The sequence below is a fragment of the Varanus komodoensis genome, unplaced genomic scaffold (genome assembly GCF_004798865.1).
Source record: "Varanus komodoensis strain SLA01 unplaced genomic scaffold, ASM479886v1 scaffold59_3, whole genome shotgun sequence".
Classification (NCBI taxonomy): Eukaryota; Metazoa; Chordata; class Lepidosauria; order Squamata; family Varanidae; genus Varanus; species Varanus komodoensis.
In genome coordinates this window covers 213,166-233,026 of record NW_025336222.1, presented here as the reverse complement: position 1 = coordinate 233,026, position 19,861 = coordinate 213,166, and the positions used below count along the sequence as shown (strand labels likewise).

General features: G+C 49.8%; 1 protein-coding gene across 3 annotated transcripts in view; it reads left to right on the top strand.

The window, feature by feature from the left end:
* ITGA7 (integrin subunit alpha 7) overlaps nt 1–19,861 on the top strand; it is a 55,169-nt gene that overhangs the window by 27,305 nt on the left and 8,003 nt on the right. For 2 of the 3 annotated variants that reach the window (XM_044449590.1, XM_044449592.1), the window contains exons 5-20: nt 1,071–1,193; nt 4,537–4,744; nt 5,975–6,168; nt 6,249–6,337; nt 6,488–6,615; nt 8,025–8,120; nt 8,766–8,827; nt 9,441–9,610; nt 10,748–10,897; nt 11,982–12,094; nt 12,594–12,783; nt 13,696–13,779; nt 13,879–13,958; nt 15,231–15,308; nt 17,810–17,912; nt 19,267–19,443. In XM_044449590.1, coding sequence (XP_044305525.1) covers nt 1,071–1,193; nt 4,537–4,744; nt 5,975–6,168; nt 6,249–6,337; nt 6,488–6,615; nt 8,025–8,120; nt 8,766–8,827; nt 9,441–9,610; nt 10,748–10,897; nt 11,982–12,094; nt 12,594–12,783; nt 13,696–13,779; nt 13,879–13,958; nt 15,231–15,308; nt 17,810–17,912; nt 19,267–19,443 — 2,045 coding nt within the window. Of the gene's footprint in view, nt 1–1,070; nt 1,194–1,620; nt 1,741–4,536; nt 4,745–5,974; nt 6,169–6,248; nt 6,338–6,487; nt 6,616–8,024; nt 8,121–8,765; nt 8,828–9,440; nt 9,611–10,747; nt 10,898–11,981; nt 12,095–12,593; nt 12,784–13,695; nt 13,780–13,878; nt 13,959–15,230; nt 15,309–17,809; nt 17,913–19,266; nt 19,444–19,861 lie in introns of all 3 variants that reach the window. The other variant, XM_044449591.1, reaches the window with a different exon arrangement.

Sequence of the window (19,861 nt, the reverse complement as noted above, 5' to 3'; positions counted from 1 at the left end):
AGTCACATAGCCCAGCTAGCATAGCCTCTAGTGGGGCACTGGAAATCCACCTGCTCCCCCATATGCAGACAGTGGAGCGTGGCCATAGATGCCTCTCTTGCCATTCATAAAGCAACATGTCCACCATTTCACTTTGGGAAGGTGCCTGCATTCCCAGTCAGAGGAATAGAGAGCTGCTGTATAAAAAGTTGGTCCATCTAGCTTAGTGTTTTCAGCACTGACTGGCAGCTGCTCTCCAGGATCTCAGGCAGGGCAGTTGCTTCCCATCCCTACCTTGAAAACACTGGGGATTGTACCTGAGACCTTTTGCTTGCAAACCGTCTGGGACCTGAGGAACCCCATTCCTGAACATGACTAGTTCTGGTCCTCTGTGCCAGAGGGGAAAAGATCATCATTGCCCCCATTTGTCATAGCCCCTCTGATAGGCAGCCTTGCCAATGACCATATCCACCTCAGACGACCCCAAGAAAAAGCTTGTGGAATGTGTGGTGGCCTTGGCCTTTGATTCCCAAACAGGCAGGGGAACTGGTGGGTTTGCATGAGGACCAAATCCACATCTGCTACCACTGAGAGAGACCGATGGGCAGGACCCTCTTGGGCAGCATCTCTTTGCCACTTGGGACACGTTAGTGCACGTTCCTGTACATGGGGCCAAAATAAATGTCACTTTGAATGGGCACCTGGTAGCTAATTCCTCCCACTGCCCCCTCTTTCAGTTCTAGAGCTGCTCTGTTGTGCATGTTGACCCCACTGTGAGCTGAGACCCTCGTTGGGGAGCAGAGCAGGCTTTTGAGATTTGGATCAGGTCTGCTGTCCCCTAGCAGAGTACAAACATAGGTGGTAGAGTCACCTTTAAAGTGATACCCGCTTTAGCCCCGAGTGTCCAACCCAGACCCTCTATACACACCTGGTAGATAAACCGGTTCCCACCTCAGGCCCCATTTGAGGCAGGTGGACAAACTGAAGGGCCCCTTCGCCCAAAGGCTTTGCCCCAGACTGTGTTGAGCAGCCAGTAACTTCCCCAAAACCTCCCCCACCTGCCAATCACTAACAGGTGTTTGGTTTGGCAGGAACCATGCGGGCAGAGGTGAGTGGCTTGGATCTGAGTCACTACGACGACGGGCCGTATGAAGCCGGGGGAGAAAAGGACCAGGACCCCTCTCTCATTCCGTTGCCTGCCAACAGCTACCTTGGTACGGGGTTGCGCCCAGCAGGGCAAGCACTGCAGAGCTATCAGACAGGCCTCCATGGGGCAGGGTGTTGGTGGGTGGGATCCCAAGCCTAAACATCCACCTGGAGAAAACTCCAGGCCATCAATATACTCAATAAATCAAGACTCGCAGTTGAAAAAGTAAGCCGCGATTGTGGAACGCTCGGTAAGCAGGCGCTTTATTCTATTGGCCCGGAGAAGTAAAACAAATTGGCTTCCTTCACAATTATTTCCATGGGGGATCATAGAGAGGAAGTGCTGGAAGGGACCCAGCAAGTGGCGGCCCACCATGCCCTGCTGGTCACCCTGGCTCCTGCCCAATGCTCTGCGGTGCTTCCCTGCCGGGCGCCAAGGTTTCTCTATACTGCTAACGCTCTCTCTCTCTCTCTTTCCTTCCATTGGCCTTGCAGGGATATTGTTTATGACAAGCATTGATAGCTCAGACCCAGACCAGCTGGTCTATAAAACGCCAGAGCCCAGCGAACGGGTCCCCGGAAATGTTGGAGACGTGGCCCAGAATAGCTACTTAGGTTTGTAAGGTGTTGGTGTGCCCGTCTCAGTGATTTCTGCCTCTCGACACTCTCCTTCCTCAGTATTTTTTTTTAGCTAGTCTCTGTTGTTTTCCTCTTCTGTTGTGTTTCGTCACTCCCTCGTCCCCTGTCCCCTTGGCCAAACAGTACGCGAAGGTTCCTGAGAGCCGCTGCTCTCCGCCAGCAGGGGGCGCTGCTCACAACTCCCGTTGGGGTTGCTCTGAGAATAACCCAGAATATCAGGCGTGGAGAAGAGTGAGCTGCAGAGACCGCTGTGCAAATAGTCAAGCTGCGTGAGCAGTTAGGATAAGAGGTTTGGGAGAAGTTGCTCTCTAAGTGCCTTAGTCATGATCGAAGGGTGGGGACGATTCGTATCAGAAGGCGTAGAATTAGTAATTTGGTTATCGAAGGAACTGTAGATAATAAATTTTTAATCTATGTTCGAAATAGTTAGAGAAGAAGAGGTAAGGGAGTGCAACAGGCATTTTGTGTGTTTTTGAGGACATATTGAATATTTAAACTAAAATGTATATCAGATTTAGTGCCCAAAAGAAATTAAAATAGTCGTCCTGATCTGCTTTCTTTCATAATGTTTTGTAGTTGGTATGTGCTTGTAGTGTCAAAGCTTGCATTACTCTGTGTGTGTGTGTGTGTGTGTGTGTGTGTGTGTGTGAGAGAGAGGGAGAGAGAGAGAGAGAGAGAGAGAGAGAGAGAGAGAGAGAGAGAGAGAGGACCACAGTGAATATGGAATGAAAGAGTGGCAGCAGCCACAAGATGAGTGAGTTATAGAAAGTCATGGAGGTTTGGACTTAGTATCTGAAATTCTACATTCCGTTGCAGATACTGCAAAATACATCCATGTAACCCTGAGAGCTAGAAACACAAAGAATGGTCTAGTTGATGTTACGCACGTACAAGACAGAGTTTTTGGTGGGATCGACTTGAGCTCATGCTTAATTCTCTCACTGAAACCAATGTAACTTAAATGGCTTAACTATATCTGGGTTATATTTTTGTTGTATAAAGAAATGAAAGCTGAGATTCTTGGGAATTTTTGCTGGATTGCAAACAATGCACGGCAGTCTACAAAAGTAAACACTTCAAAAACACAAAGACCAGCAGAAGGCAAATTTCCCAGCATGTAGTTTACCCAGATGTGTGTATGTTCACACACGCACATTCAGAACCCGTTTGAATCTTTGCTGTGAAAGCACGTGGTGGGGTGGCAACAGGCGTCTGCCCCCTTCAGAAGCCAGAGGCTGGACCGCAGGACTGACTGCTCCCTCCTATCGTAACTCTGCACATGTGGCAAAACTAGCACCAAAAGCAACCCTTGTTAACATCCAGCTCTTGTCCTTTCCAACTCTCTACCCTGTGTGTGACCTTTCCTGTCCCTGTGCTGAGGGGTGGCGGGGGGTGGGCAGGCATCCGGAGGACCTTTGAGGTTGTTGTCCTACCCCCTTGGTTCCTTGGGAACACTGGAATGCGGTGAGGGATCAACTCACTTGGTTTAAACATGCTGAGATAGGACTGATCAAAAAATCTCTGAATCAGTATGGACATCTGGTCCACATCTGATGTAACTTCCATCACTGGAGATGGAGGGAGGCTTGGTCAACTTCCTTGGTGATGTCCTGAGGAACCTGTGCTAGGTGCCCTGCACTCGAGCAGTGAATGGGGGGCAGCAGGCAAACGTTATTCGTAGCCCACATGTTAAAGGAATTTGCTCCTGCACTGGCTGTAAGGGAAGCATGTCACCCTCTGGATCTCTAACATGCAGTCATTAGTTTTGCCAGTGAATGAAAGGTGGCAGGCCTGCCTTCCTCAAAGCGGTCTGCTGGCATATTCAGTTGTTTCTTCTTTTTCCCATCTCCTTCCTGCTGCCTGAAATATCTTGTGGGGCGGGGGGAGCAAAACGTCTAGAGAAGGCTGATTTGAGCTTTCTTTATGCAGGACTTGAGATCCTGCTTGGTCCATTAAATGCTCCCATGCTCCAATATGCGGGTGGGGGAACCATTGGACATAAACTCTGCCAAGCTCAGCTTTTACTCTTGCAGGGCACCTTTTGCTTCTCTTGGACAGAACCCAAGGCAGCTTACATGAGCCTCCTTTCCATTTTCTCTTCACAACAAGCCTGTGGGGTAGGTTAGGTTGAGAATCAGTGACTGACCCAAAGTCTCTGAGTGAGCTTCATGGGTGAGTGAGGACTAGAGTCTGAATCACTTGAGTCCCGCTTGTGTCATGGGCACTCTCACAAAATGTCTGCCATGGAGGGTTCTAAGAGAGGCGTCTGTGAGTATAGTAGTAGGCACTGCATTGGAGATCTTGGCATTATCCCAAATTTCAGATGATGTGACATGTGATTCCAGCTCCTAGGAGCAGCGGGGGCTCATGACATGTATTCCTTATTGCACGCACCCAGATCAACCTGGAGTAGCTGAAAGGAGGCGGGTGGGTGGGGGGCACAAATCAGGCTACTGAGGACTTGGGAAATTCGTTTATTCACATGTTGTGATTTTAAGAGGCTTTCCTCCAATGAACCCTTGTGCATCAAAAGTGTGGAAATCTCAGCTTTCATTAACTGCCCCCCCATGCACTTGTGCTATCTACAAGAGAGTGTGTGCGCGTGTGCATTCATGCACTAAATTTAGAAGCCCGGAACTGAACCAGTGTTGCTGCCTCCAAGTTCATCATGTAATTTTGGGGCGGCAGACTTTGCACATCCGTCAACGAACGCCTTCTGCAATATCACCCTGGCCTCAACTAACCACGGACATGCCCTCCTTTTTGTTCCAGGCTTTTCCCTAGACTCTGGCGTGGGGCTCACCAGGAAGAACGAGCTGAGCTTTGTGACAGGGGCGCCCCGAGCCAACCACACGGGGGCAGTGGTGATCCTTCAACGAGACAATGTCAACCGGCTGGTGCCCGAGGTCATCCTCCCGGGAGAGAAGCTCGCCTCCTCCTTCGGCTATTCCCTGGCTGTGGTGGATCTCAATCATGATGGGTGAGTACTGCGGAAAGGAGATGGCCTCCTGCATGAATGGGACATGGGCACAGTCTCCGTTTCTGCTGCTGATCTATTTATTTATTTGATTTATATCCCGCCTAACTCAAAGCAGCTCACATCATTCTCCTCCTCCTGCTCTCAATCTTACCCCCTCAACAACCCTGTGAGGGAGGTTGGGCTGACAGTCTGTGGCTGGCCCAAAGTCCCCCAGTTGGCTCCATGGCTGAGTGGGGACTGGAACCCAGGTCGCCTGAGTCGCAGTGCCGCACTCTTAACCGCTACACCACGCTGGCTCTCCGTGTGCCATCTAGTGCTGCAGTAGATGTGGCAAGTCTCCTTTCCCACAGGAGCCACAAGAGGATGGATGGAGATGGTTACATTCTGCTTAAAACTTGAGGTCACAGCTTTCCATAGGTTGCTATGAGTTTGAGACTAGCAATTGGAAAGCCATGGGCATGCGTGTCTTCTCCGTAGTCTTCTGGATGGGGGATCCCAGCAGGAAAGAACTAGGAACATAGACACATAGAAACAGCAAGTCAGAAGGGGTCTCCTGGGCCATCTAGTCTGACTCCTGACTCCAGCCACTCATGACATGCCTAACTAGACTGTCTCATGGTGCAGTGAAGTAGTAATACAAATGGTCTGGCAAAATGTTTTGACTTGCTCTCTGTTTCTCATTCAATGGAAGCAACATGGCTACTGATACGCTGAGAGCAGTCAGGTTTTTCTATGATGGAACTGCTACATTTGATGCTGGGCTGGGTTTAAGATTTTAGTACTACTATACAAGATCTTGAACAACTCAGTACCAGGATACCTGAGAAAGTGCCTTCCTTACCAACCTGCCCACTCACTGAGGTCATCAGAGGACCTGCTTCTGGGGGTTCCACATGGACGCATGGTCCACCTGGAGACCATCAGAAGAAAAGCCTTCTGTGTGGTGGCCCCATTTCTATGGAATTTTCTGCCTTGGGAGGTCAGGCAGGCACCAATAAGTGTTCTGTTTTTGGCAGCATAAGGCAGTCTTATTCTGGAAAGCCTTTTCTTACTGACTAGCCATGGTCTTAATATTATTTTGTTTTTAAATGGTTTTAATGTATTGTTTTTATTATTTTACTTGTCTTAAGTTCATACTCTAGTTTTCTGGAATCTGTTTGGATGGAGAATGGTATAGAAATACCTTAACTAAATAAATAAAATGACAGACACACAGCTTCTTATCTCTAGGTGGATGGACTTGGTGGTTGGGGCCCCAAACTTCTTTGATCGGAAGGAAGGGATTGGAGGTGCTGCCTATGTATACATCAACCAGGCGGGGCACTGGGATAATGCCCTCCCTGTGCGCCTCAACGGCTCCTATGATTCCCTGTTTGGTATCACAGTGGGCGCTGTGGGTGACCTCAACCAGGATGGCTTCCAAGGTGAGAGAACTCCAAGGGCCTTCTGGTGTGGGAAAAGGGGTGAGAGGATGTTCTTACCCTGTGCTACTCTTGTCTTTCAGACTTTGCCGTCGGGGCCCCTTTGGATGGTGATGGCAAGGTCTATATCTACCATGGAAGCAATCTGGGAATTATCACCAAACCCGCTCAGGTCCGTCTGCCACTCTCCACCTTGCAGGTGGCTTGGAGAACGTGACGTGCCCTCTCTCTGGGCTATGCATGCCTCCCTTTTACTTTGCCCATCCCTCTTCCTCATACCATGCCTATCACCAGCCCTGTTTTGCACACTCATCCTCTGTAGATCCTGACGGGGGAGAGTGTTGGCGTCAAGATGTTTGGGTATTCCTTTTCTGGAGGACTGGATATTGATGGCAACTTCTACCCAGATCTCCTGGTGGGTTCGCTCTCGGACACAGTGGTGCTGTACAGGTAAGCCTGATATGTCAAGAGTGAGAGATGAATCTTTGTGGCCACGACTCATAGAAGATAACCTAGCACAGCAACTAATGCCCCTGATTCCCCTCCAGATTCTGCTTCCCTCTACCTGCCATGACTCACACCTGGTCTCAGCTGACAACTTCCCTTTAAGTGGGAAACCTTGAGCTGGGATGTTCCCTCCTCCTCAACCAGGAAATGCGCTCATTCTGCCCTGTCCTGTCCCAGCTGCATCATCGCAGCGCTCACAGAGCAGCCTTCCTCCACTGAATGCCCTCCAGATGCAGCTCCCAGTGGCCACGTTGGCTGGGGGTGAGGAAAACTGTATTCCAACACCTCTTGTGGAAGGGTGCCATAGCGTGAGAGGTGCCTGGCTCGCCACACAGCCAGCTTGGGCCAGTACTCGAAGCAGGAGCCATGGCACAGCAGCGGGCTGTCTCCAAGATTCCCCGCAGGTTATTGGACGAATTCTGCACAGACGCTCGGGGTGCTAAAGTTCAGCAGCAAGGCTGGGCTTTAGGTAAACGGCAAAATGCCAACCAGGCTTTAGGACAGGGTGGGGTGCTTTTTTTGGACTGAAAGCCAAACTGACTCCAGGAAAGCACCTCGAGGGAGCACATGCAGAAGCTGGTGGGACATCCAGTTGCTGACGTATCCTCCATGTGATGGCTGAGACCCAGACACACTCATAAATACACACTCGCTTGTAAATACATGCACAACTTCTGAATTCACACATGCACCTCTCACCTGAAAATGTGAGAGTGGAGGCTTTTTAGAAGCATTGTGTACATGGATCTTTCTGCCAGGAGGGTGCCACGGGTTATCCCTTCCCATTTCAGCAACAACCCCATCTCCGTGCCCCCCATGTGCTCTACTTAGGCTTGTAAAAAGCCTCAATGCAGAGGGGGAGGGGGTGGAGAGAGGGAGGGGGAGGGGAAACCTCCCTGACCTGGAGAGGAGTGCCACTTGGAGAGATGGGGTGTCACCTGCGAGCCCTATCCAATCCATCGGTCAGAGCAGAGGTCCCCTTTCCCTGCTTTATGGACCATCAGCCGGAGGAGACGGCACAAGAAGGCAGGATTGGCTTCTGGACTCCACTGGCCCGTGTCTGCTGAAGCAGCTGCAGGAAGGGATGTTGGAAATAAGTTGTGGGAAAGCATGGAAGGAGCAGACTGGGATTTGTTGCACAGCGAGCCATAGAAGAGCTGGCAGGGAAGGTCGTGTGTCTCCTCCATCCCTCCCAAGCGCTTTCCTTGCTACCTGGATATTCAGTTAAGCTCGCAGGAAGCAACACCTGTTTCAAGAGCTTTGCAGCACTGATACACAAAACTTTCCCAAGCATGCAGGCTTTGTCGTCCACAGCTGTGCAATCACTTACGAATATCCAATATGCATTTTAGGTCCCGTCCTGTCGTCCACATCTCCAGAAATGTCTCCATCAGCCCCCAGAACATTGACTTGGAGCACATGAACTGCCGCCAGGGGAAAAGCATCTGGTGAGAAAATGGCTTCTTCCCTGGCTGTTTCTTTCTCTTCCCTGCTGCCCTTTCCCTCCCTTTCTCAGGCTGCCATGGATCCATCTCTGCCTTTCTTGCCTTATTCCAGTGTGTGTGGCTATGAAAGGAAACAGAGGTACCTTCCACAGCGCCAGGCAGGTACTGAGTCCAGAGCAGCCTTCTCCAAAGTGCTGCCCTCCCAGTTTCTGCCAGCCAACACACCTGTCTCTGGCCCAGTGAGTGGATCCAGCACTGGACCACACAAGCTGCGGGTGGGATGGCTGCAGGCACCAGAGCACCTTTGGGTGATGGCTTTGCACACACCTTATTGCTCCTGTTTCAACTGTCCCAGAATGCCATGTTCCTCCGTAGTGCAGGGGCCAACTTTTGAGGGCTCATGGCATGATCCTTGGCTGGGATGCCATCTTGCTTTACTGCATCAAACCCCTTTGACTCAAGAGCAGTGAAATGTCCTTGGCTGCATTAGCCCCATTTAATCCCGGGAGAAAGGGAGGCCTCTTCTGGCAGACTGAACGGCCGAGGCTGGCTTCCCATTCCTCCCAAGTGAGGGATGGGTGGGTGGAGCTCGGTGCAGGTCACTTTCAGTTACTGAGTGAGCTTCCCTCTGTCCGCTTCCTTCCGCAGTGTGGATGTGAAGGCCTGCTTCAGCTACTCGGCCAACCCTCCAAGCTACAGTCCACCCATTGGTGAGTATTGCCTGGACCTCACTGTGCTTATTGGCTACTTGTGGTTCTGATCCTGGGCAACTCTTCCAATGTCCTTGACGCACGGATGCCCAGCAAAGGGGCCCAGCCACAGTCCATGTGCAGTGGTGGCTTGGTGGACATCTTGAGGAGGATAGTCATATTTGCCCCAGTGCCAGGCAGTGCTGGCTCCCAGATGAGGAAGGCCCTTGGGGAAGACCCATCAGTGGGGCCCCTCCCTCGGTGAGCCCTCCTCCCCACCACCATGGTCCCCAGCTGCTCTTGTCCCTTGTCCTCTTTCTCATTAGGGCTAGCAGGGCTTGCCTAACAGGGGCACCCACTGCTGCTGCTCCTCGCCCTGAGCCAGAGGCAAGTGAATGAGTAGGTTGCAGTGCTGAAGAGAAGCGGCAAGTCCAGGCGGTGCTTGTCAGGGAGCCCTTGCTGCGCTGTGGGCCTGGGCTGATGCCCGACCATGCCTACCCTTGATGCCAGCCCTGAAACCAGATACAGGGACCTTCTTTAAGAAGCTGGATCTTGGCACCAGTAAGAGACGCTTTCAGTTCCTCTTCTTTCACCCCATCCCGTCGCAACTCACTGCCTCCACTCCTTCCCCCAGTGCTTGAATACACTTTTGATGCTGATACTTACCGACGGGGATTAGGCCAGCCTTCCAGAGTTGCCTTCTGGAGCCAGAAGAACACAGACCCTGAATATCAGTACTTTGGCACAGTGGAGCTGCACAAGCAACACGTCCGTAGTTGTGCCAAAGCCACGTTACAGCTGAAGGTGGGTCTTGGACCAGAGCATCCCCTTAGAGATGCACAATCTCTTGAGGTCATCCAAAATATCCCTTCCCCCGCAGCTATGAAGGAAAGCAGTCACTGGATGTCGTGGTCTTTATGGCAATAAAGCACCAAGTAGACAAGCCACACCACCCTGGCTTCAAATCCCACGTTTCCATTTTCCTGTATCACTGAACTGGAATATTATTCTGGGTGGTGCATTTATTCATTTATTTATTAAGAAGGGTTCTATGTGCCACATACTTGTCTGCCATTGTTCCAAGCCAGCCCTTTGAAGGGGATGCTAGGGAGCTGGTGGCAGGCTTGTTCTAAACTTCTGAAAGCAGTCCTGCAAACTATTCATGTACTGAACAGGAATGCCTTTTCTCTTACACCAAAGAGCATTGCACTATTGTTCCTAGCTGGGAGGGGGGCAAGGCAGCGACCTGGTGCCTTCACCGGTATTCCACTCTTCCTCTCAGAATCATCAGCTTCCATTGAGAGACTGTCTTGGTGCATGGTCTCTTGCTACTCAAACTAACATTTTTTTCTTAAATGGACTTACTTGCTCAGTAAGAATTTTATCCTAGCCTTCCAGGGACTTGTCCAATGAGTCCAAAAGAATTTGGCCCATTTTTAAGGTGCGTTAGTACACCAACACTGACTCTACCAGACGGTCTGTATCCAGATTTTTGCCACTTTGCCAGGGGATGCTGATGGCTTCTGTGTCACTGGAACTCCCTCTCTATTGCAGCTTATATACTGGGCTATATAGGAACTGTCCGTGGTGCTGGACCTCATCCCCAGAACAGGTGTACAGCCCTGCAGCACCAGGGGTAGGTCCTATAAAGATCAGCGTAAACACCGCAATGGAGAAGGGCTCTCGGAGCTGCCAGCCTCCACTGCCTTTTGCACCGGCCCTCACAATGACTCATTCCCCCAGTTGCATTGTGGGATTTCTGTTATTGGCCGCTGCATCAAATATCGGCTGCAAATCCCACAGCTGCCACCGCCTGCCATTTTGCAGGCAAGGGTGCACAGGTCAGGAAGGGACAGGATCAGCGAGGAGAGAAGTCTGCTCAAAAGCTGTTTCATGCAAGGAAGGTGTTTGCTCTTCCTCAAATGGCCATCTTTCCTGCAGGACCAAGTCCGTGACAAGCTGCGGCCCATTGTTGTGGTGGTGAACTATAACATCAAGCACGCCCGTAGCAGACGCCAGGCCCCGGGTGCCACACTGGGCCCGCTGCCACCAGTCATGAGTGTCCTGCCACCTAACACGCAGAGGACGGAGGTGGGTAACGGTGACGGGGCCAACGCTGCTCTGGGATTAGGGTGTTCACTTATTGGTTAAATCCATGAGGGCCTCGTAAGAGAAACTGAGCCGTGTCCCTGAGGTTGTTAACCTGTCTTAACCTGCCATTTTATTGAGGTTTCTGTTTCGAGATTCTTTGTGGAATTAGGACTGACTCCTTCGCATGTTTTCCTTTCTCTGCCTTTCTATCTGTTTCAATACTCAGCCGCAATGTGGCACTGCAGTCTAGTGGAATTATGAAAATACACAACCATTTGTAGTATTTTATAGGATGCTGGCCCTTTAGTAGCCTGTTATCTTCCTTCTAAAAAGAGCCTGAGAAATGCTCAGAAAGAACAGGAGAGGCCCTGAAGGATGATGGCATCACATAAGGGACCTGCAGACTAATGTGGGTGAGGACTGAGGCTCAATCACTCCTTAACCCCGGGGCCTTTTCACTGCTGTCACTGTCACCGTCCGTTGCTTGAGAGCAAGACAGGCAAAACCTGCATATACAGTTGGGTATACGGACTCTGAAGTTTGTGGCTCACCTTGGTTTTCCCTTGTATTTGCACAACTCTTTATGGGACAAATCCTTGCCAGTTCAAATTGGGAAGACAATGAAGTGGGAAATAATTTTAAAAAAGTGATCTTCTTAGTCTCTGTGGACTAAAATTATTGCTAGTTTTTTCCTTTAACTGCTGGACTTTCCAATTTTAAGCCTCCTGTATCATACCTAGTTTAGTCTCCTCTACTTTCCCATGCAAAATACTACAGTTTTGAATGATGGTGAAATGCGATATTTATTCAACTGAAAGATGTCTGGATCCCCTGCAACATGTAAACAACAAAGGAACGTTTATTGTGAGGAAAAACAGTCAACAGGCATGACATTAAACTCTTGCACAGTCCCCTTTTATGTTATATTCTGGGTCCACAAGCTGCTTGCGCCTGAGCTGGGGGTCAGCCCTGCAGCTTGCGCCATCCCTGTCTCCTCCAGCAAGCAGTTCTGCCTGCTTTCTGAGCTGCCCCTCCGTTATGTAATGTTCACATCCGCTTACCTTTGGGCCTTGTGTTCCTCCAGGTGCATTTCCTCAAGCAGGGTTGCGGGGAGGATAAGGTCTGTCAGAGCAACCTGCAGCTGAGCTACAAGTTCTGCCTACGTTTGGATGATGCCGTCTTCCATCCCCTGCCCCGGTATGAACAGCAGATCAATTCTTGCTTGGGTAGGGCATAGACGGGACGACTCGACATTCATTCAGCAAGAGCAGAGCAGGTGCTCCACAGGACACCCAGTGGCAACAAATGAGGAGGACGCTCATCACCCTCCCGTTCTTGGCATAGCTTTGCCACTCCGGCATTCCAGCATCCCTCCGTAGGCTTGAAGAAAGGGCTCCTGCAGAGCTCAGCTTTGCTGATCCCACAGGAAGTTGACCTGGTTCCTTCAGGACCAGCTCGCCCAGCCCATTTTGGTATTGCCGCCCCAGCCTTTTCCAACCTTCCGGATGTTTTGGACTTCAGCTCCCATTAGCCCAGCCGATATGGCCAATACGCGGGAATGCTGGGAGCTGTAGTCCAAAGCATCTGGAGGAAGACTGGCCCAGACTGACAGGGACTAGTCCAGTCAGGAGTTCTCCTTCTGAAGCTGTCCTGCTTTGCTGAGCCCCTCATAAGAGCCTCTGTTCCTTTCCTCCAGGGGTGATGACGGTTTGGATATTTTTTCTATGAGTGAGCAAAAGTTTGTAGCCCTTGAAATCTACCTCACCAACTTTCCTTCGGATGCAGCTGAGCCACATAAGGATGGAGACGATGCCCATGAAGCCATGCTGTCCATCTTCCTGCCTCCTACCCTGCCCTACTCCACCCTGCGCCCCTACAATGCCACGGTACACTTTGCAGACGGCTGTGTGAGATTCCGCGGTGGGTGGGAGGGGCAAAGAAAGGTGCTCCTCTACAGGCTTGATGGGCTGCTGGCATTTTGGATGCTGCTTCCAGGAAGGGAACACCACCTGTGAGGTGAAAACCAAGTAGCATTTGAAGGACTGGCTCCTGAAGCATCTGTCTGCAGACCTTCAGGGCTGTGGTACAGTAGGGCATCTGAAGAAAGCATGGTCCAGCCGTATTTGGGATTGGAAGGATGACTGTAGCCCACATGGAAGGACCAACCCATATGGCGCTGGGGGGGTGTGCGGCTCCTTGTCCCGGGCAGCAGAGGTGCACAGCTCATGCAGGGGCAGTGGAGAACAGTGGAGGGCGGCCCAGCGAAGTTGATCATGCCAGTGGCTGAGGGGGCCGCACAGCTGTTGCGGGACTTGGTGGCTGTGCTTGAGAGAGAAGGCCTGGCTGTGCGGCGGCTGATGAGGAAGCTGCCCCCTTGGGCAATTCCCCTGCCCTTGAAATGAAAGGGGCCACAGTTCCCAGCTGAGGGGGTAGAAACGTTCACCGGGCTGTGCATTTTCCCTCGAGGGCAGCATGGTGGGACCACACAGTGTATGATGGGATCTCAGAACAGGAGCCACAGGTGCTGCTATTAGTAGCAAGTCTATCTGCACTATCCATATCCTTCTATTACTCCAGCCCTTATATATTGTTCCAAATTCTTCCAAAATCCAGGTTTTGGAGGGCGGGGTGGGGAAAATGGATGAGGGTGAAATGAAATTATGCAGTAATTTATTCTGATCACAACATTCAGGTTTCTTAGTGCAGAATTTAGATTAAAGATTGGATAATTTTGCTTGCTTGCTTTTGTACCATACAACTCCTGCAAACATATTCTTCTGATATCTTGCCTTTTGCAGGAAAAGGCCCCATCCTGTGTGTCTAACCAGAATTCCTCATATGTTGAATGTGATCTTGGGAACCCTATGAAACGTGGTGCACAGGTAACACGAACATCACTTTCACTCACACACACAGCTTTTAAGGCCTTTTTGTATCTCTGATTTCTGTCCACCCCCATCTTCCTCTCCTTCTTTCCTCAGGTTCGGTTCTACCTTGTTCTGAGCACCTCTGGCATTACCTTGGAGACCTCAGAGCTGGAAGTGGGGCTAGAACTTAACACGTGAGCATTGTTCCCCTTTTCCTCAAGAGCCAAGTTTGCTAGATAAAAGGAAAGCGCATTATTCTAAGAGGTCCTCTGCCACTTCTGCAGACTGCACCTCATATGGATGGAGGAGAAGGTTGCTTAGTTTCCAACTGAATGTGAAATTACCTAATTAGCAGTTCCTGAATCAATATGCAAACTGAAATGCAATTATTCTTTAGGATTTGCTCTTTTCTGAGCTTTGGGATACAGTTTCCAGTCAAAAATGTGCATAAAATACACATTTACTAGGGACTGTATGCACAAAAATGTGCATATTATAAAAATAACATACCAAATGCATTATTTTATTGGAAATTGCTTGTAATGTGCATGCATTAGGGAAAGTGCACAAATGCATATTTCAGGAGAAATCTGAATAAATATGCACACAAAGTTGTGTGAAGATTTCTTTTTCAATCAGAAAGTGTGAGAGAAATGGGATGAAGCAAACTTAAGCTTGGGAAAGGCAGAAACTGAGCCAAATGGAACTTAGCAGGTTGAGAGCCCTGCATTTCTATGAATGATGGCCTAAATCTAGGGTGTTTCAAAGTCAGAGCTTTGCTTTGCTTGCATTTTTAACGCTCCCTTTTCTGTTACTCGCCATCAGCAGGGAATACGAGACATTCATCTGATCATGAGCTGTGGGGAGGATGCAGGGGGTGTCAGATAGTTTATTATTATTATTATTATTATTATTATTATTATTATTATTATTATTACATTTCTATGCCGCCCCTTGCCAAAGCCTCGGGGCGGCTTACAACACAATAAAATACATTGAAATACAATAGAACATAATAAATTACCATTAAATAAAAAAATACAAAAAATACATTGATTTACAAATATAAAATTAAAATTATCAGTATAAAATAAGTAAATAAAAATATAGGAGGAGAAAGAGAAGGAAGAAGAAGTTGCCCTGGCCAGATCATATGTTTTAACAATTAAAAAGATGTTTAAATAAAAAGGTCTTTACCTGGCGCCGAAAAACCAGTAACAACGGTGCCAGGTGGACCTCTTTGGGGAGTGAATTCCATAGGTTGGGCGCCACCGCAGAGAAAGCCCTCCTCTGAGTACTTACTCTCCTAATTTCTTTCATGGAGGGTTCCCGGAGAAGGGCCTCTCCCGCAGATCTCAAGGGGCGGTCGGGCATATACGGACGTTTAGAGCAGGAAAGAGTGGGTGGAGATGGCACAGGACCCGAAGGCCTGACCTAGCTAAGCCTTTTCAATTCCTCCCTGGCAGGACCTCAGAGCAGCCAGGGCTGGTCCCAGTGACGGCACGTGCCCGTGTGGTCATGGAGCTTCCTCTCTCGGTTACGGGGTAAGTGCAACGTGGGAAGAGTTTATATTCAGCTCCAGTTAAGGTAGCTCTCTTGTCAGGCCAAATGTATTGCATGCCAGTCTTCCTCAACCTGGTGGCCCTCCAGATGGATTCGACCGCAGACCCATATAGGTCACTGGCCATACTGACTGGGGGTTCTGGGAGTTGTAGTCCGACACATTTGGAAGGCACAAGGTTGGGGAAGGTTGTATACACTGTAAAAAAAGTGGGTGTCTGCTGAAGAACATGCCCAGAATATGGGGCATTGACAAGAACAGTGATGGCGAGCCTTTTAGAGACCGAGTGCCCAAACTGCAATGCAAAACCCACTTCTTTATTGCAAAGTGCCAACGCTACAATAAAATCTGAAAACAGGTTTTACTTTACAAAAAACAACTCACAGCCAGTCCAAGCAAATATATATATATATATCCTAGGCAGTGTGTGCCATAGGTTCGCCACCACTGGCCTAACCCTACCCTGGTGCCTTCCCCAACCCTAATATAGGGCTAAAGTTCCATTGAAAAGAGGGCGATTTAAAAAAGCCTTCCTTGGGTAGCTTTTTCTGCACAGCTCATCATTTCTGCCCACTCTAAACACATTCCAGCCATCAAAATCATGCCAGGACACCTCGTTTTTGTAACCCCGACCCAGTGGTGGTGAACCTTTTAGAGACCAAGTGCCCAAACTGCAACTCAAAACTCACTTATTTATCGCAAAGTGCCAAAATTGCAATAAAACCGGTAAACAGCCAGTCCAAGCAAATATATATATATCCCTGGCAGCACACTGACCAGTGATGCGAAAGCTCAGACGAGTTGCGGGCAATGTGTTGCGGCTTGTGACATCATCGCCTGGCACCGCTACATATTTCTGATCATGGGCATGGCCCCTGTGTCTGTTGTTATCTGATGCTCGGCTGCTGGGGCAATGCTGGGGCGACTTGGCTCGCACGCCGACAGAGAGGGCTCTGTGTGCTCGCTGTGGCATGCGTGCCACTGGTTCGCCACCATTGGTGAGTGTGGTGTGGTGTAGACAGCCAGTGTGGTGTAGTAGTTAAGAGCATGGAACTGGGACTCGGACGATCTGGGTTCTAGTCCCTGCTCAGCCATGGAGCCAACTGGTTGACTTTGGGCCAGTCACAGACTCTCAGCCCAACCTACCTCACAGGGTTGTTGTTGTGGGGATAAGATGGAGGAGGAGAATGATGTGAGCTGCCTTGAGCCCTTTGTAGGAAAAAGGCAGGCTATAAAATGGATAAATAAATAAATAGGTCTAGAAAATGAAAGTTAAAGATCTATTTGAAATTGTAATTCTCACTGACTGATTTTCTTCTAAAATTTTGTGTTAACATTTTCATGGGTCATTACTCCCTGAAAATCATTGCAAAACATTCCTGTGAAGGAAGATATTACGCCATATGAGAAACGCTACCTATCTTCTTCCCGTGCATATTCTGAATTTACTCTGCAGCCCCGACATAGCTAAGCATCCGTGCGGCTGGACCTGTGCAAATGTGCAGGCTGGCCTGGATGGGCTGCTTTCCTATGGACGGTTGTCCCAAGCAATCTGCAGGCATGTCACCTGCATGTCGTCTGGGTTCCTCTTGTCACAAAGTGATCCCGGGCCGTGCAGCATGTGATTTTAGAAGAACAAAGCAGGCCGCCATCTTCCTTTGTACTCCCTTCCCAAACTGAATCTGGAGTGGCAAGTGCGGTTGTGTACACAGCTGGCCAGAGCATGCTTGAAGTTGTCGGCCTTTTTCTCTGGGCAAGCTTGCACAGGTTGTGTCTTGAAACTACAGTATGGTTGCATCAGACAAATATGCTGCCATTCGTATTTTGCAAGTGCTGAGCCCCACCCCCCACCAGATCACACGCCCTCAAGAAAGTCTCCCAGATGGAGGCCGGCCCTTTGGCCAAGAGTGGTGCCCCACCTCTGTGCTCTCTTGACCCCACTCAAATCAAAGGCAGCATCTTCTGGGCTGGGTGTGTGGAACCATCTTAAATGTGCAAGATGCAGCTGTGCTTTGGGAAGTCCACCACAAAGTTCTGATCCTTGGGAGTAAAAAAGGTCCGGTTTTGGAATGAAAATGTGTGACCGAGAACTTAGTGGGGTAGCTGGCAGCCAGCGTGGAGTCTGATCAAGGCTTTCAGAAGCCAGGACAGCTTCTGTGTCTGCCCAGCCACTTCCCCTGGGACTGAGCAAAGCATCGTAGATTCTCCCAAACCAGCAAATTCAAAAGCATTCAATACACACATTTTCTCCCTGCTGGAGAATTCTGAGGTGCCTTGTTGGCACAGAATTCACCTTTCTGGTATGCAGCACAGACACAGCCTCTGGGAATTAACGGGAGAAAGGACTCAATCCATGATCAGTGCCATGGGAGCCACTGCCTTTGGAAGAAGGCATTTGGCAGAGGCTTGCTTTCTCTCTCTCGCTGCCTCGTGAGCCTTCGGTGTGCCCAGACTAATCTCTCCCCTCTGCTCCACCCTCCGCAGAGTGGCCGAGCCACAACAGCTCTTCTTCAGTGGGGAGGTGCGAGGTGAAAGCGCCATAAAAAAGGAGACGGAGGTGGGCAGCCCAGTGCGCTACAAGGTGACGGTGAGTAAAACGTTGTAGCTCCCCCAGGCCAGAGCCTCGAACCTTTGTCTGTAGCCCCTACTGCTTGGTAGTTCCTGTTATGTGTAGAGCAGCCATAGGTGTGCTGGCTAGGGATGATGGGATCTGTAGTCTAACACATCTGCCAGGCACCAGGTTGAAGGAGGCTGCTCTGGACTAATCTAGCACAGTGTTGCTTGAAATCTGGGTCTGGGATCCTGAATGTTATTGCCAGTTCTGAAGTGCAGGGTGGGGATGGATCTAAGGGCTCAGAGATGACAGATGGAAAGCTACCGTTATTTAGGATCCTTGTCATTTTTCATACCATGCATATAACAGTTTCCTTTTCTATCACGGGGGAAGAATACGGAGCTTCCTGATCCAATAATCCTAATCAAAATGATTTAAAGATTATGTATTCCACAGGAAACCGACAAAAATGATTAAATATTCCTGCCCTTCAAGTGCTTGTGTAATGGTGGGGCAACCCCGCCCCCCCCCCCCCACAACACTGCCGAGATTTCCCCCCTCTCAGCAGTCCTGTTTCTCCTCTTAACAAGCCAAACCTCACCGGACCAACACACAGTGACCCAAGACTTGGGGGAAAGGGACTTTATTAAACCACATCAAACATTCCATCCAAACCACAAGTACAATTACAACTACACAAAGGTAGGGGGAAAGGTATAGCAAAGGGGAAAATGGACAGCAGCTTTCAGTCAAACCAATACAGTCACAGGTATTCAATCCCTTTAGGTCATTTGGCCACCCCAGGCACTACAACAACAGACACTAGCTAGTCTAAAAATCTTAATGTCCTAGGTAGCTAACAGTCTTCTCGAGAGTAGCAGATTGAAACTCGGAAGCTTGTGCCCTTCCGCAAACCTCTCCCCATGACTCCAGAGGCGCTGCTTGACCTCTGGCCCTCCCTTTTTATACCCTCCTTGAGCAATCAGAATCCTTTGTTCTCAGGGGTGACATCAAAGAATCTCACCATTTGGTGCCATCTCTGGTGCCTCCCTGGCAAAGGTTGTGTATCTCTGGCAAACTCCAGCAGCTGTTACCCTCCCTTGGAGGCCCCCTGTGTCAGCCTGATATAGGTACCTCAGTTCTTAACCCTTGCCTCTCCCTCCGCGGCACAGGGCCTCTTCCATTGCAGCCTGTTTCTGGATGACATGAAGATTTCGCTGGTGCCAGTGGCTGGAGAAACAGGGAGGGATGGGCTGCAGACTGATACAAAGCACACATCCACACACAGGTGTGGAGTAAGCCCCTAGGAGGATAAGTGTGCCTCAGTGCACTTCTCCTCCACCCCTTTCCATCCCTGATTCTCTTGTCTCTTGCTGTCCCCCACCAGGTCTCAAACAGAGGCCAGCCATTTTCTACCCTGGGCTCTGCCTTCCTCAACCTCATGTGGCCTATTGAAATTGTGAATGGGAAGTGGCTCCTCTACCCCCTGAAGATGGAGCTCTTGACCCAGTCTCAGGATCGCACCACCTGCAGCCCCAAACCCAACCCACTGAATCTGACTCTGGTAAGTGGCATGGAAACTAGGCAAAGGTGGAAGACATTCTACGCAGGTGATGCAGACTGTTGGCCTTCTCGTTCCACCTCTACGAGGAGGCGAGGGCAGCTTCAGCGTAGGGGCTGCCTGCCATGATCAGACAAGAAGAGGAGAGGTGAGTGTAAAAGAAGGCAACCAAGAGGGGAGTACAATGCAAAGGCCTGGGTGCCAGGGTGGGAAAAAATATTATTGCTCTATGTGTTTCTGAAATAGCCTTCTTCAAGGGCTGGAAAATCATCCGTTTGTTCAGTTCCAAATTGTTCAGGCATTTCACATGCAGAGTTGGCAAAATAGTTTTACCATTCCCTATCCAGAAGCATAAACCTGGCTTTACTGTATATTGCTCCCCATCCCAAAGCACAGTCCTGTGAAATCAGATTATCCCTCT